The sequence below is a fragment of the Peromyscus leucopus genome, chromosome 9 (genome assembly GCF_004664715.2).
Source record: "Peromyscus leucopus breed LL Stock chromosome 9, UCI_PerLeu_2.1, whole genome shotgun sequence".
Classification (NCBI taxonomy): domain Eukaryota; kingdom Metazoa; phylum Chordata; class Mammalia; order Rodentia; family Cricetidae; genus Peromyscus; species Peromyscus leucopus.
The window spans coordinates 65,323,835-65,336,676 of NC_051070.1; the positions used below are offsets into that span (position 1 = coordinate 65,323,835).

The following is a 12,842-nucleotide window of genomic DNA, read 5'->3' on the forward strand; positions in this document are numbered from 1 at the left end:
GAGAGGAAATGAGAAGGAAGGGGAGAGACAAGGAAGAGTAATGAAGGGGAAAATATAAGCAAAGTTCAACACATGTATAAAAATATAATAAGGAGACATTCTTTTGTACACTAAAAAATTAATTTAAAAAACCATTTACATGTGTAATATATTCAGATTATGCAGGATATAATCTCGTCATTTGTAATAGTGGGGTAAAACTTTGCACTACATGTGTGTATACACATTTTAAAAACAGGCTATGGGGGCTGGAGAGATGGCTCAGAAGTTAAGAACACTTGCTGGTTTTGTCCCCCGACATCCACATGGTGCTTCACAACTACCTGTAACTTCAGTTCCAGGGGATCTGATGCCCTTTTCAGACCTCTGAGTCACTGCATACCTGTGCATGGTATATATACACACATGCAGACAAAACACTTATACAAGAAAGTAAAAAATATCTAAGAAACAGAAGTAGGATATAGACAGTCAAGAAGTATATCTAGGAAAAGTTGTCTTTCAATGGTATCAGCTGAGAATTTCAGAACTTTTCCTACTCTGAGTTTCCTCTAAGTCTCAACTTTTTGTAAGCACTAATCCAGGTTTTCATAGCTCAAGTAACTTGGATTAAATGATCATTTGACCACCAACAACTATAATAAAAAAAACTCAAGGTTATTTTGTTCAAAACTTTACTGTTGAACTATAGTTCCACACTGTAGCTACAACCCATTCACCACATTCACATGTTCAGCAGAGAATACTAAACCCCGACGGTGTTCGGTACACTGTGATGTGCTCCTGGGCTAGGAGAACTGAAGAGAGCAAGGGGTAACACCAGACACCCTCCTGCAGAGCAGACCCTCCAGCCCTACCCAGGACCAGACACCATTCCCAACAACTGGCACATCACAACAAATGCTCCATCACCACCAGGACCTTCCAGCCAGTGAGGATGGAGAGTGAGACTGGGGAGAAAGAAATTCATAATGCTTGTAAATAATGACAACGCCGCTGGATCCTATTCACATACAAGACGATCTGACAATAATTTCCACCTCCATCTACCCTGCACAATGAAAATCTTATGTTATTCAGAGAAAGGGTTTAGACTCTCACTGCACGGCCTATTTCTAGTTTTAATTACAATGCTTGGCAAAGCTTGGGGATCATTTCAATTCATTTCAAAAATAACTCCCCATTCAATAAAAGAAGATGGATTTTTCACACTTGTGAATTTTTATTTACTTGATAATGAAGATGGCTTGGCATATAAATAAAGTGTTTTCTTGGCAAATTTGGTCTAGTGAAGATGCAGAATTGTAATGAAACAGCCTGCCTCAGAGAGTAAAAACTCCCATTTGACTTCCAGACTCAGTTTCTCTTCTTATTCAGCCTAGCAAGCATACAGCTCACATCAAAGGTGGGTCATGGGGATTAGCAAAGTGCCTGCTGCTACTTACTGATCCATACAGTTCCCCCTTCTCGTTCATGCCGAGGTAGAGTCCACTGTCCACGCCACGGATGCTGACCAGGCCAACTGCTATACTGATAAATTCCAGAATGCCTGTGAGATAAACAGAAAACAGAGGAGAGTTAGAGCCCAGAGAGTGTCCCCAGAGCCACAGCATTCCCAGGGGCTCCAGAGAGGAAACTGGGCCCAGCTTCCGACTTGGAGCACTTCATACAAGACTTCTGCCCTAAAGAACTGATGTTCCAACTAAATTCTATCTTATCATCTTCAGATACTAAATTATCATAGCGGGACATGACTTACATAATTACTGACATAATTGAAAAATTTTAGAATTAATAACGACATAAACATTCTAAATGACAGGTCTGATGAAAACAATGAAATGAGCTAAGGGTATATTTGGAGGGGAAGTGACATATTTCCATTTTATATATGGGAAATTAAGTATTTATGTATGCTTATCTTGAATTTGTACTTACCATCCTCTGGGCCTGGGAGAAAGAAACACATATACAATATGTATATTGTATATGTCAGTATGTGTGTGTGAGAGAGAGAATATGTACATGTAAACATATATATGCGCATTTTTTTAATTCTATTCAGAGAACTGTCTTATATCACTAAAAATAATAGTGTGGGGTGCTAAGTAAGCCTTCACTGGCTTATGCAGAGAATGATCTATCTCTCAACTGTATAACCTTATTAAGCTCCATTTGAGAAACTAAAGGATCATACACACACACACACACACACACATACACCTCAAAAGCCTTTGCCTAAACAGAGTATTGATTCTTTTTCTGTTGTTGTCTAAACCTCAAAGAAATAGTTCAACAATTAAAATAGCCTAATATTCTGGAAGGAAACATGCTGATTTAAAAAAAAAAAAATTGCTCCTGATTAAAATAGGCATGGAATACTCTATCCCCAAAGTAAATCAATATAATGATCTCGTTCACTTCCTTCTTTCACCTTGCTTACCTCACTAAAAATAACAACACCTAAGCTGGGCATCCGTCCAGAGTTTTACAGCCACACAGCAGCAGCTTCAGTCTCCCTGAGTCTACTGTTGCTTTAAGACGCTCATCCCACAGGATACACAGATGCTGCTAATCATCTCTGTGCTTGGCCATGCTCCCACTTTGGTTATAAATTAAAGTACTACACTTTGTGTAGGTCTTGTATCGGTACATACCAAATAATGAGCTCTTATTTTGAAAATATCTTCAATTATTGACAAAGTGTACTTACGTCTAGGAGTGTAGAAGGAAGGAGAAAAAAGCCCATGGAAACAGTAATTGTGTGTGTGTGTGTGTGTGTGTGTGTGTGTGTGTGTGTGTGTGTATCTGTATCTGTATATATGGAGAGAGAGAGAGAGAGAGAGAGAGAGAGAGAGAGAGAGAGAGCTAAAGTTAGTCTCCTGTGACTAATGAAAAAGCACTTATATGGATTTTTAAACAATTAATTTTCCATCTCTTATGGACTAGACCGGGCTGCCATCAAATGCAGACCCTGACTCCATAAATCTAATAAAGTAAAGGATTAAGTCAGAAGGAAACTCAGTTGCGAGGTGATCACTCACTCTCATAGACAGTTTCACTCATTCTTGTAGACTCACGAAATGTCACAAAGATCCTCATGTTTATGTCTCACAGAATATCTGCCCACATACAAAAACTTATTCTAACAGAATGTGAGATCATAAATGATAAGAGGCAAAATCACAGATGACATCTGAGCTACCAACCTGTAACTTTCACAGACCATCCACTTGACACAAGCCAGTGTGTGGCTAGGCTGCCCTCCTTCACAAAGCCAATGAGGAGATCAGAGAGGCCGTATCTCCTCGAGATTCACTGCAGAGGAGATATACCTCCTTTTCCATGCAGTCATTTTATTTCATGGTACCATTTCTAACCCTATGACTCAAAATAATCAAAATTGGAACACTTTATCCTTATTAGGGGCCACCTACCTATACAAGACTCTCTTCTTGGTACCAAGAAAGTACACCCTAACCAAAGTCATAGAAATCCTGAAATTAGCATAAGGACTTTCTTTGAGTCTACTTTCACTATAAAATGAAAAACAGGAAACACCTCACCCACCTTGAAGTCTGTGTCATTTAATTTACCAGGTCAATGAGGAAAGGGTTAACCATAAAACTAATATCCACTCATGTCCTCTGAGAGGCCACCTGATGATCTATTTCCTCTATCTGTGGGGCAGCTCTGAGAACTACCAACCACCTACAGTTCTTCCTAATCCAAGAGAGTATGAGTTCACAAAACTACCTGACAGGCTGCTCTCAAGAATTGCAGGAATAATAGTAATGACCACAAGGATTATGGAACAGCCAGAATACTTAAGCATTCGAGGCCTTCTCTTCTCCAGTCTACAAGACAGTCCTAGGCACTGCAGTCTTCAGCCCCAGTGTATAACAGAGCAACTGAAATTTTAATTGTTCAAGTCAATCAGAATGTAAGGCCTGCCTCCTTGAATATTCCACACGCTGAGCAGCTGGCTCTAACTTTTTGGGTTTTGTATCTGTAATTTCTTGCCACTTAATACACTTAACTTCTGAGACTATTGTTATATAATATGGGAATGAAAGTATTAATATATTTATCTTGTTTTAGCTAGTGATTAGTAAAATATCTAACATTTATATACATTCACTTATTCCATCAATGAACTACTATTGAGGGACTACATTAACCAAGCACCACACCACTTATTAAATATAAAAATATGACAGAAATATACAGCCTGGGCCCCACCTCCGGCTCAGCAGTAGTCCTTCGTTATCTATGGAGAGACCTTCCTTCCATGCCTGAAGCCACAGCACCCCAAGCCCTATTCATATTGTTTTATATACTCATGACAAAATTGAATTTACAAATTAGGCTCCCTAATAGGTTAATAATAACTAATAACAAACTGGAGCTAGTATAGAATAGTGCAAATACTAAATGTGTGAAACTTGTGAATTATTTCTGGAACATGCCATTCAACATTTTCAGACACAGTAAAAAGTGAAGCCACCAGGGCAAGGGGCTACTGCAATAGGAAGGACAAATAAACAGAGAGCTATGACAGCAGTGTGGCACACATAGATGTGTAGGGGACAAGTGTATCCAAAGATGGGTCGTTTGTTCAGTTACAGAAAAGCAAGTCAGGGGAGCAGCATAGAAAAACAAAACAAATCTGAGATGAGTCTGGGGAGCTCTCCCAGCAAGAAGCAGGACCCAGTGACCCCAGGTGGAAATATTTCATCACCTCAAACCCTCATCCATATCCCAGAAATTCCTTAAGAGTAGAGACCTCAAAAAAAAAAAAAAAAAAAAAAAAAAAAAAAAAAAAAAAAAAAAAAACCAGCCCAGATTTTTATGAGGCCTCCCCATGACCCAAGGGTAAGCAAAACACCCAAATGTGTGAGTCACAGCCCTTCACTCACACCCTGGAAACACCAAAGTGCTAAGGTCAGGGAGACCCAGCAACACAGTAACCAGACACCACCCCATGTAGACCAGGATCTTTCTCATTCCTGGTACTACCTTGTCCACGGGGAACTCTACAGCCTCCACCAGATCCACCAAGCCCTCTGTGGGCCAGGGCCGGTGCCAAGAGAGTGCCTCCAGCTGTCTTCCTGGAGGACAGAGCCCGCCCGCCTCACACCAATCTGTTTCCCTGAGCAGAGCTGGGTAACCAACATGGACAGCCCAGAAGATACCAGTCAGTGACAATCCAGGAGGAGACGGTTCTACGATGGGATGTCTTGTGATCAAGGGAAGAAGAAAGGGGGAGAATAAAAAGGAAAGAAGAGGAAAGAGAGAACAATGCGTTGGCCTAAAACTGACATTGTGACCTAGCTCTCCTAGCACACACCACCTAGCTAACATCGGTTCAGAAAGGCCACAGTGGGGACCGGTAACTGGGCAGCAAGCAGACCAGTGACATTCGTCAACTCTCTCCACCACAGACAACCATTTCTATAAGGACCCACTTGGAGCCTCACAGAGGCTGATAAGGCCGAAGATCTGGTCACCTACTTCCAGACTAGTCCCAGACGAGCTTCCTCTCCCCAGTCTCACTGACTACCAGTGACTGGAGTTGTGTTCCGTTGTGTGTCACTCACCCCACGACAGCCCACCCTCCTAGAGTCCCACTTGCTCTGCCTCACCTCTAAAGCCAGCCACAGGCAACGAGAGGACTGCCAGACAGAGGCCGTCACGCCTTCACCTCTTGCCCTCTTCAGACAACAAAAACCTATGAAACCAGGATTCGTCAGCGTCGTTGACCACCATAAGACGATAAAACCCTTCTGTCACACAATGTGGCTGCAGGACTTAGAGACCTCAATCTCAAACTAACCAGGAGACTTCCTCTCTGCTGGCTAGTTTTCCCAGGGCCAGCAGGTGGAAGGCAGACCGCTGGAGAAGAGCTATCAATGGTATGACTCTGTACGCTACACTACAGACCGGCCAGGGGAGATGTGCGCACTGGTGATAGAGCGGTATGGCTGTTACATGGGTAACCAACCACTTTCTGATTGGAGGTGAGGCATAATCCATAGGGGAGAATTCATACTGCACACCCAGTCAAAAGCCTGTGGCTGGCAATCTCCCAGGCCCGAGTGTAGAATCTGCCATTGTGATTTTGCTAAACGATCATGTTGCCTTCTAAATATTTGTCAAGCTGCCTTCTAAATATTTATGTTTATACTCAAAGATCTATGCTTCTCCCAACTTTGTTTTTCTAACCAGAGTTTCATTTTGCAATGGGCAGCTGTTAATGCTAAGACTCCTAATTAGTTAAAGTGCTTACAATAAGTAACAGAGAGTCCTCGGCCCTAACTGGGACATCTGCATCACCACCACCCTTTCCCAGGCTCAGAGAACACCTGGGAAGAGAGGGTAGAAAGAATATGAAGAGTCGGAAGACAGGGAGGAGTGTTAGGAAATGCTGTCTTCCAGACATGGCTTGGCTGGCACACTCATCAATTCATAACAACTGGGGTCACCTGCACAAGACCCAAACAAGATCAATCTGGTCAACATTCCAGCACGGATGGGAAGCAGCTCCCAACCCTAGCTGAGGAGCTGGGAGGAAGAGCCCTTTTTCTTTGGGGGTGTGGCTACTGATAGATAGCCACGCTCTGGTAGATAGCCCCACACCCGTATGCATATATGGACCAGCACTAACTGGCCTCAGTGGTGTAGTAAAAGGGGGAGGAAACAGCAGCTATGAAGTTAGGGAAGCTGTGGGAGGGAGGTGTCCAGGGGCAATTGGAGGGGGGAAATAAGGGGCAGATAAGATCAGGATTCATTGTATAAATAATTGCAGTTCTCCAAGACTATAATATACAACAGACAGTGGAGTAGCCAGTGGCCCCAACTACTCCAGAAACTGAGGCAGAAGGATTGCTTGAGCCCAAGAATTCCTGGCCAGCCTGAGCATCATAGTGACCCTGGTGACCCTGGTGACTGTGTTAAAGAAGAAAGAGGTGGAAGAGGAGACTGGGGAGGAAGGCCAGTGAAGAGAAAACGAAAGAAAATAAGGAGGGTGTGAGGGAGAAAAGAAATGGTTCAGATTTTACAGAGAAACGTGACAAAGGTTAAACTGGCCATGGTGACAGAGGCCTGTCACCCCAGCACTTGGGAGGTGTGGGCAGGAAGATCAGCAGTTCAAGGCCAGCCTGTACTGCTTAAGACCCTGCCTCAAAAGTGGGTGAAGGGGGTGGTGAAGCCCCTTCTCTTTCCTGATCATGCGCAGTAGCCACATGAGGTTCCAGAGGATCACAGAGCCTGAATCCCGGCATCCCTGCACCAGCGTGAACAAAACTGAGTTCCCTTAGGAAATGGCAGCTGAGTGGATATCCAAGCTTTCGGCCGCAGCAAGCCACAAGGCAGCCCTTAGGAAGGCTTTACCCTAGAAGGTACCGAAAAGCAAGGCACAAAGAATTTTGCTTTTTCTGCAAAACCCTACAAATAAGTTTTGAACTTGGTCTTATTAATTTTTTTTATCACATTATTATCTTTCTCCCACCTAGTACCACCACCTTCTGACAGGACTCCCTTTAACAGAGCAGGCCCTGCCCCTCAAATGGCTCACCAGTAGGGGTATCCATCTAAGGTTCTAATCACATGGGGGTCACTACCCCACGCCAGGAGGTAGGCCAGCTTCAGCCTCCACGGGCCCAGCGTTCACTTTTTCGTTTGCCTACTTAATTTTTTGCTCATTGTCTAGCAAGACCAGAAAGCCCTTCCAAGTGGGGGGGGGGGAAACACTCTTGATTCCTAGCCCATCACTCAAAGACCCGACCCCCAGCTCCCCTCCTCCCAGCTCCCATCACCCCTATGGAAAAAACAAAGGGCTCCTTAAGGTCCCACCTTCAACTCCCTGGCCGGGCCGCAGCCCCTGCCGCGCTGAGACTCCCGCACCCCCACGTCCCCTGCACTGCCCGGGCCTTGCTCCCACCGAGCTGGCCAGCAGCTGCAGTCACCTGCGGCGGCTCGGGGGTGGCAGAAAGCATTTGCCCAGCACGTTTCCTTCTGCCTGCCGTTCTTTTCCAGGTAGAAAAGGCACCTTCTATTTTAATCGAGGTGTAAACCCACCCCACCTACAGCTACTCTGAAACCCAGGGAGAAGATGAAGTCCCCTGGGAGGAGCCAAGGAGGCGCGGAGGCCTCGGCTGCGGGGTGGGGGGTGGAAGGTGAAGCCGCGGTGGCCCGGACGCCAGGTGCGCCCCGCAGCCCCTCCGCCCCGCCCGGGCCCGCGCCGCCGGGTCCTAGCGCCGATGCGACTCCCAGCGGGCGGGGCTGGGGAGGCAGGGCGCCGAGGCTCCCGGCACACGCACGGCGCTGCAGAGGTTGCTAATATTGGGACCTGCCGCAGCAGCAGCAGCGGGAGACCGCGGCACTGCTGTCACCCCGGGGGCCTGCTTCTCACTGCAACCGGATGAAAGACTTAAATAACCCTCCTTCCCCACCCCCACTGCGCACAACCGCCCACTCAGCTCCATCCGAAAGAGGGTGAGTGGCACCGGCAAGAGCCAAGCGCGCCCTTCCCCCCCACCCCCCCACCCCCCGCGGTACACCCGGCCGACCTGCGATACTCGCACCCGGGGTCCCCAGCAAGGGCCGGGTCTTCCGCTTCCCTCCTATCAACACCCCCTCACACACAAGCGCGCGCACACACACACACACACACAGACACACACACACGCGCACACACACAGTGCGGAACCAGAGAGTAGAGATGTCACTTCCTTGGCGACACCTTCTCCAACCTCTAGGATCGAGGCGGGGTGAGGAGATGGGGCTTTTTGTTTGATAATCTCGGTTCAGCCGCTGTACCTGCAGTCCTTGTCCGCTGACCCCTGAACGCGCGCGCTCCCTGGCCCTGCATCCTAGCACAGATATCTGATGTCTCTCTCAAGTGCGCGTGGCAAACGTCCTATCTTAAAGGTGACTGCATTTTTTAAAAAGAAAGAAAGAACGCCGTGGGGAGGTGGAGGGGGGGGGGAGGTACGTGAAAGGGCCCGGAATGTGAGGGCCATCCAGTGACCTGGGCCCAGTTGTGGAGCACCCAGGCTTGGGACCGGGAAATTCACACAATGAAGGTGGCCCTGGCTGGCCGCAGCGCCCCTGCAGCCCTGCGCTCTGACTGCAGCCAGCCTTCTGCTACTGCGAGGCCAGCTCCGGAGCCCTTCCAGGGCCAGCAGTTAACAATAGCATGCCACCCCCTGCACCGCCTGCGCAGCCCTTTGTCACCCCCACCCCCACCCCTTCCCCTGCCGCTGTGGCCTCGCCAAGCTGTGGGCCCCCGACCCACCTCCCAGACCCGGCGGAGCCCCACGACTCTTCCCAAATCCCGCTGCGCGCTTCTGAAAGAAGAGGGGGGGGGAGGGACCCTGCGTGAGACCGCGAAGCTCAGTTCCGACCTCTAGTCTGTCCTCAGTCCCCGCCACCAACTCTCCGACTGCGGTGCGCACCTCCGGCGGTTCCCACACCGCACACCACCACCGCGCTGCCTCGGGCGGCGGCTGTCAGCACCACCAGACCCGCACTCGCACACAAAGAGAAAGCTAAGGGACTGAACACGGGCAAAAAGGAAAAGTCGGACACCCTCCGCGCGGCCAGAAGGGTGTCGGCCCCTGTTCCCTCCCCTAGACCCAAGCGGTCCCCGCAGCACCGAGGGACGCAGTGGAGCAGGGTGGCAAGGGAGTGAGAACCCGAGCGCGCTTAGGACCGCGCGGAGCGAAAGCACCGCGGGGCCGGGGGCTGAGCCCGCACCTGCCAGCCCCGAGCGCGGGAGGACCCGGCTCCCGCTGCCCCGAGCATCAGGCGGACTGCCCGGCGCCCTGGGACACTCAATCCGCGCCACCGCCCGCCTCCCGCCGCCGGACTTGCTCCGAAAGCCGGACTCGGTAGCAACCCTTAAGGCGGCCAGCTAGACAAGCACTCTAGAAAAGTTTAGTCTTCCCTCCGCGACAGCCAGCAGCGACGTTTACTTCTAGGATGGTGAGAAGATAGTTAGGTTTCAAAGGAATAATCGCGGCGACGGGCTACGCTTTCCGTTTTTTAAGCAGCGAGGGGACACAAGTCGGTTGGAGAAAGTGACTAGGTTCAGTTTTGAGCCCAGCCTCTGTAAGGGAGCCAAGAGGAAAGCCCTGGGCCTCGAGGATCTGAACTATCCCCACCCAGGCCTGAACCCTCATCACCTTGGGATAACATCCACAGTCCACAGAGCTAAACACGTAGTTTAGATTGAGTCCAACATCTGGCATTAAAGCATGAGCAAGAAAAATCACCACAGGACTTGGTTTTACGACCTAGTCTAAGTGTCGTCAGGTGGGTTCACTCAGGAGTTAACTCCTTCCAACAGTCTCCTTGCCCAAACTGGATTTTTTTATTTTTAAGTAAGTACGGAGGAAACCTAGATTCCACACACCCCGCCCCCTCCCCAACCCCAGGCAGGACTGTGTTCGCTGACTTAGCACTGCACCACTGAAGGTGCCCCGCCAGGCACGTGTGTGAAAGCATGAAAGTGGGCAGAGTCCCACCTGAGTCTGCAGCCTTCGATGCTGAGTCACAAGTCCCTCTGCTCGGAGCACGAAATCCTCGGGATGGCCTTTAAAATGAGCCTGCAGCTTTGGCAAGCGCACGCAAACACTCACCCCAGAAAGCCACTCGGGAAACCCACACAAGGCTGCACACGGTGGAAATGAAAAGGCAGAGGTAGAGAGAGTCGATGGCTGGAAGATCCAGCACCCCTAGTGGGATTTCGGCCCCTTCCCAGGTCATCTTCCCCAGGCGCTCCTGCTCTGGATGCTTCAGATCTGAAACACGACTTTAGTACTCCCCACAGAACAGCCAGCAACCATAGCCTAAAAGACTTTCAGACCGGCCCCAGGGAAAAAAAAAAAAAAAAAAAGACACGCTTAATTTACAATTCAAGCAGAATACTTATTAGAGGAAAAGGGAAAGGGGAAAAACTTAATCGGAGCAAGATACCGACTACCTACAGCAAACTGGGTGCGTTTTAAAGTTCTTAGTGATTAAAGCTTTAAACTCGTGAAATAGGTCCATTAAAAAGAAACTTCTTAAACCTGAATCTCCCGTATCTGATGAAAAAAAAAAACTTGGAATTTGGGTTATATTCATAACTCATCCCCCCCCTTAAAAGAAGAAGAAGAGGAAAAAGAGGAAGAAGAAGAAGAAGAAGAAGAAGAAGAAGAAGAAGAAGAAGAAGAAGAAGAAGAAGAAGAAGAAGAAGAAGAAGAAGAAGAAGAGCGGCCTTTCAGTGTAGACCTGCACCAGTGCCAGCCACAGATCTGCAATTCCGGAGGCTTTTTCCCTCCCTGGGCTGGCAAGGCACGCACAGAGACCGGGGTGTGGGGGGGGGAGGGGGTATGGATATGAGAATATATCCCTTCCAGCATCCCCGCCTAGCCACCGCCTTCCTGGTAGTTAACAATTTGAACATGTCACCGCGTGGACACTGAAGGGTTAAAGGCATACCTACCGAATCGGCTGTGGTCTTTCCTGGTTCCCTGGATAGTACCGTTGGGGAAGATTTCTAAGTGAAATCCAGTCCTGCAGTACAGCTGCCTCCGCCTGAGAATCCCCTTTAAATGATCCAAGTCCGTGACTGCGGGTCCCCGGGGCAGCCCCCCTGCTTCAGACTGACCCAGGTGGTCACTTAGCAACACCGGACTGTCCACCGGCAACACCGGTACGTTCCCGAACGGTACCGCGTCCTGCACACCGAAATAGCTCCCAACTTCACCTAAGGGAGCCATCAGAGGACTCGGCTTTTAAGCACAAGAATAAACAATAATGATGGTATCAACCAGGAGACACTAGGCGAGGTATATCCAACTGCCCTCCCTTGCTGTAGTTGCAGAGAGAGGGGAAAAAAGGGTTCTTTTCTTCAATCCATCCAATGCATAAATAAAAGTAATCTGCTGTTTTTCTGGCACAGGTTCAAGGTCAAACCACTGATAGTCTAAGAAGCCACCACTTTATACTCACACACTGACACTGATCAACACAGCTATGCATCGCTACATATGGAGCCTCCGCTCTCAGCAGGCAGGAAGGTCTTCATCCCATCCGACCGTAATAAGGGAAAAAAATCCGTAGTTTCTCCATTTGCTTAGAGATCAGAATGACCATAGCAACGTAAGTGCTTGGGCGATATTACAGGGATTTTTAAGATGCTCGGGCTACGTCAGAATTTACGGATCCTGACTCCAGAAAGGCATGCGCTGTTTTTACTCTCTAACCGACTCTGCAGACATCAGCATGAATCCTTCAAGGAGGAGGAAAAAAAAAAAAATCTCACGTTGGCGGCGGCGACAAATCTCTCCTCCCAGTCCCTCCTCCAAAAAATAAGGATAATATAACAAAAAGAAGAAAAAAACTTTCGGCGTCCAAAGCTAGTATCCAGAACGCTGCAGAGGCTCTGCGGAGGTCCAGCGGCTTGCAATGAGGCGAGCGGCAAGCGGCGGGCGAGGACCGCGTCCCGGAGCTCGCGTGCTGCCCGGGCTGCCGCGAACAGGTGTCGCCGCGCGGGCCGCGCAGCGCCGTGGCCGCGGAGCGCTCCTCCTGCGCAGCCCCCGCCGGCGCGCAGAGTGGCGCAGGCGGCGGCATTGGGCCGGGTTTAAGGTAGCGCGGCGGCCGCCCCGCTCCGCCCGGTCCTAGCGCCCGCCCTGACGCCCGAGCCGCTCTGCCGCAGGCCGGGCACAGGCGGCCAGAGCGCGGGACTTCTCGGGAGCCGACGACCTAGGAAACCGGGCTTTTAGAGACGAGCAAGCCGGAGATGCGGTGCCAGAGGCGGGAAGCAGCAGCCGGGAGACCTTCGGTCACCTGAA

General features: G+C 49.1%; 1 protein-coding gene across 1 annotated transcript in view; it reads right to left on the reverse strand.

Moving 5' to 3' along the window:
• Positions 1-12,604, reverse strand: part of Fgf9 (fibroblast growth factor 9) — a 39,573-nt gene extending 26,969 nt beyond the window's left edge. The window contains exons 1-2 of the mRNA XM_028870395.2: positions 11,492-12,604; positions 1,446-1,549 (exon numbers count right to left, since the gene is read on the reverse strand). Of these exons, the coding sequence (XP_028726228.1) occupies positions 1,446-1,549; positions 11,492-11,768 (381 nt within the window). The 5' untranslated portion in view covers positions 11,769-12,604. The remainder of the gene's footprint in view (positions 1-1,445; positions 1,550-11,491) is intronic.
• Between the last annotated feature and the right edge of the window lie 238 nt (positions 12,605-12,842).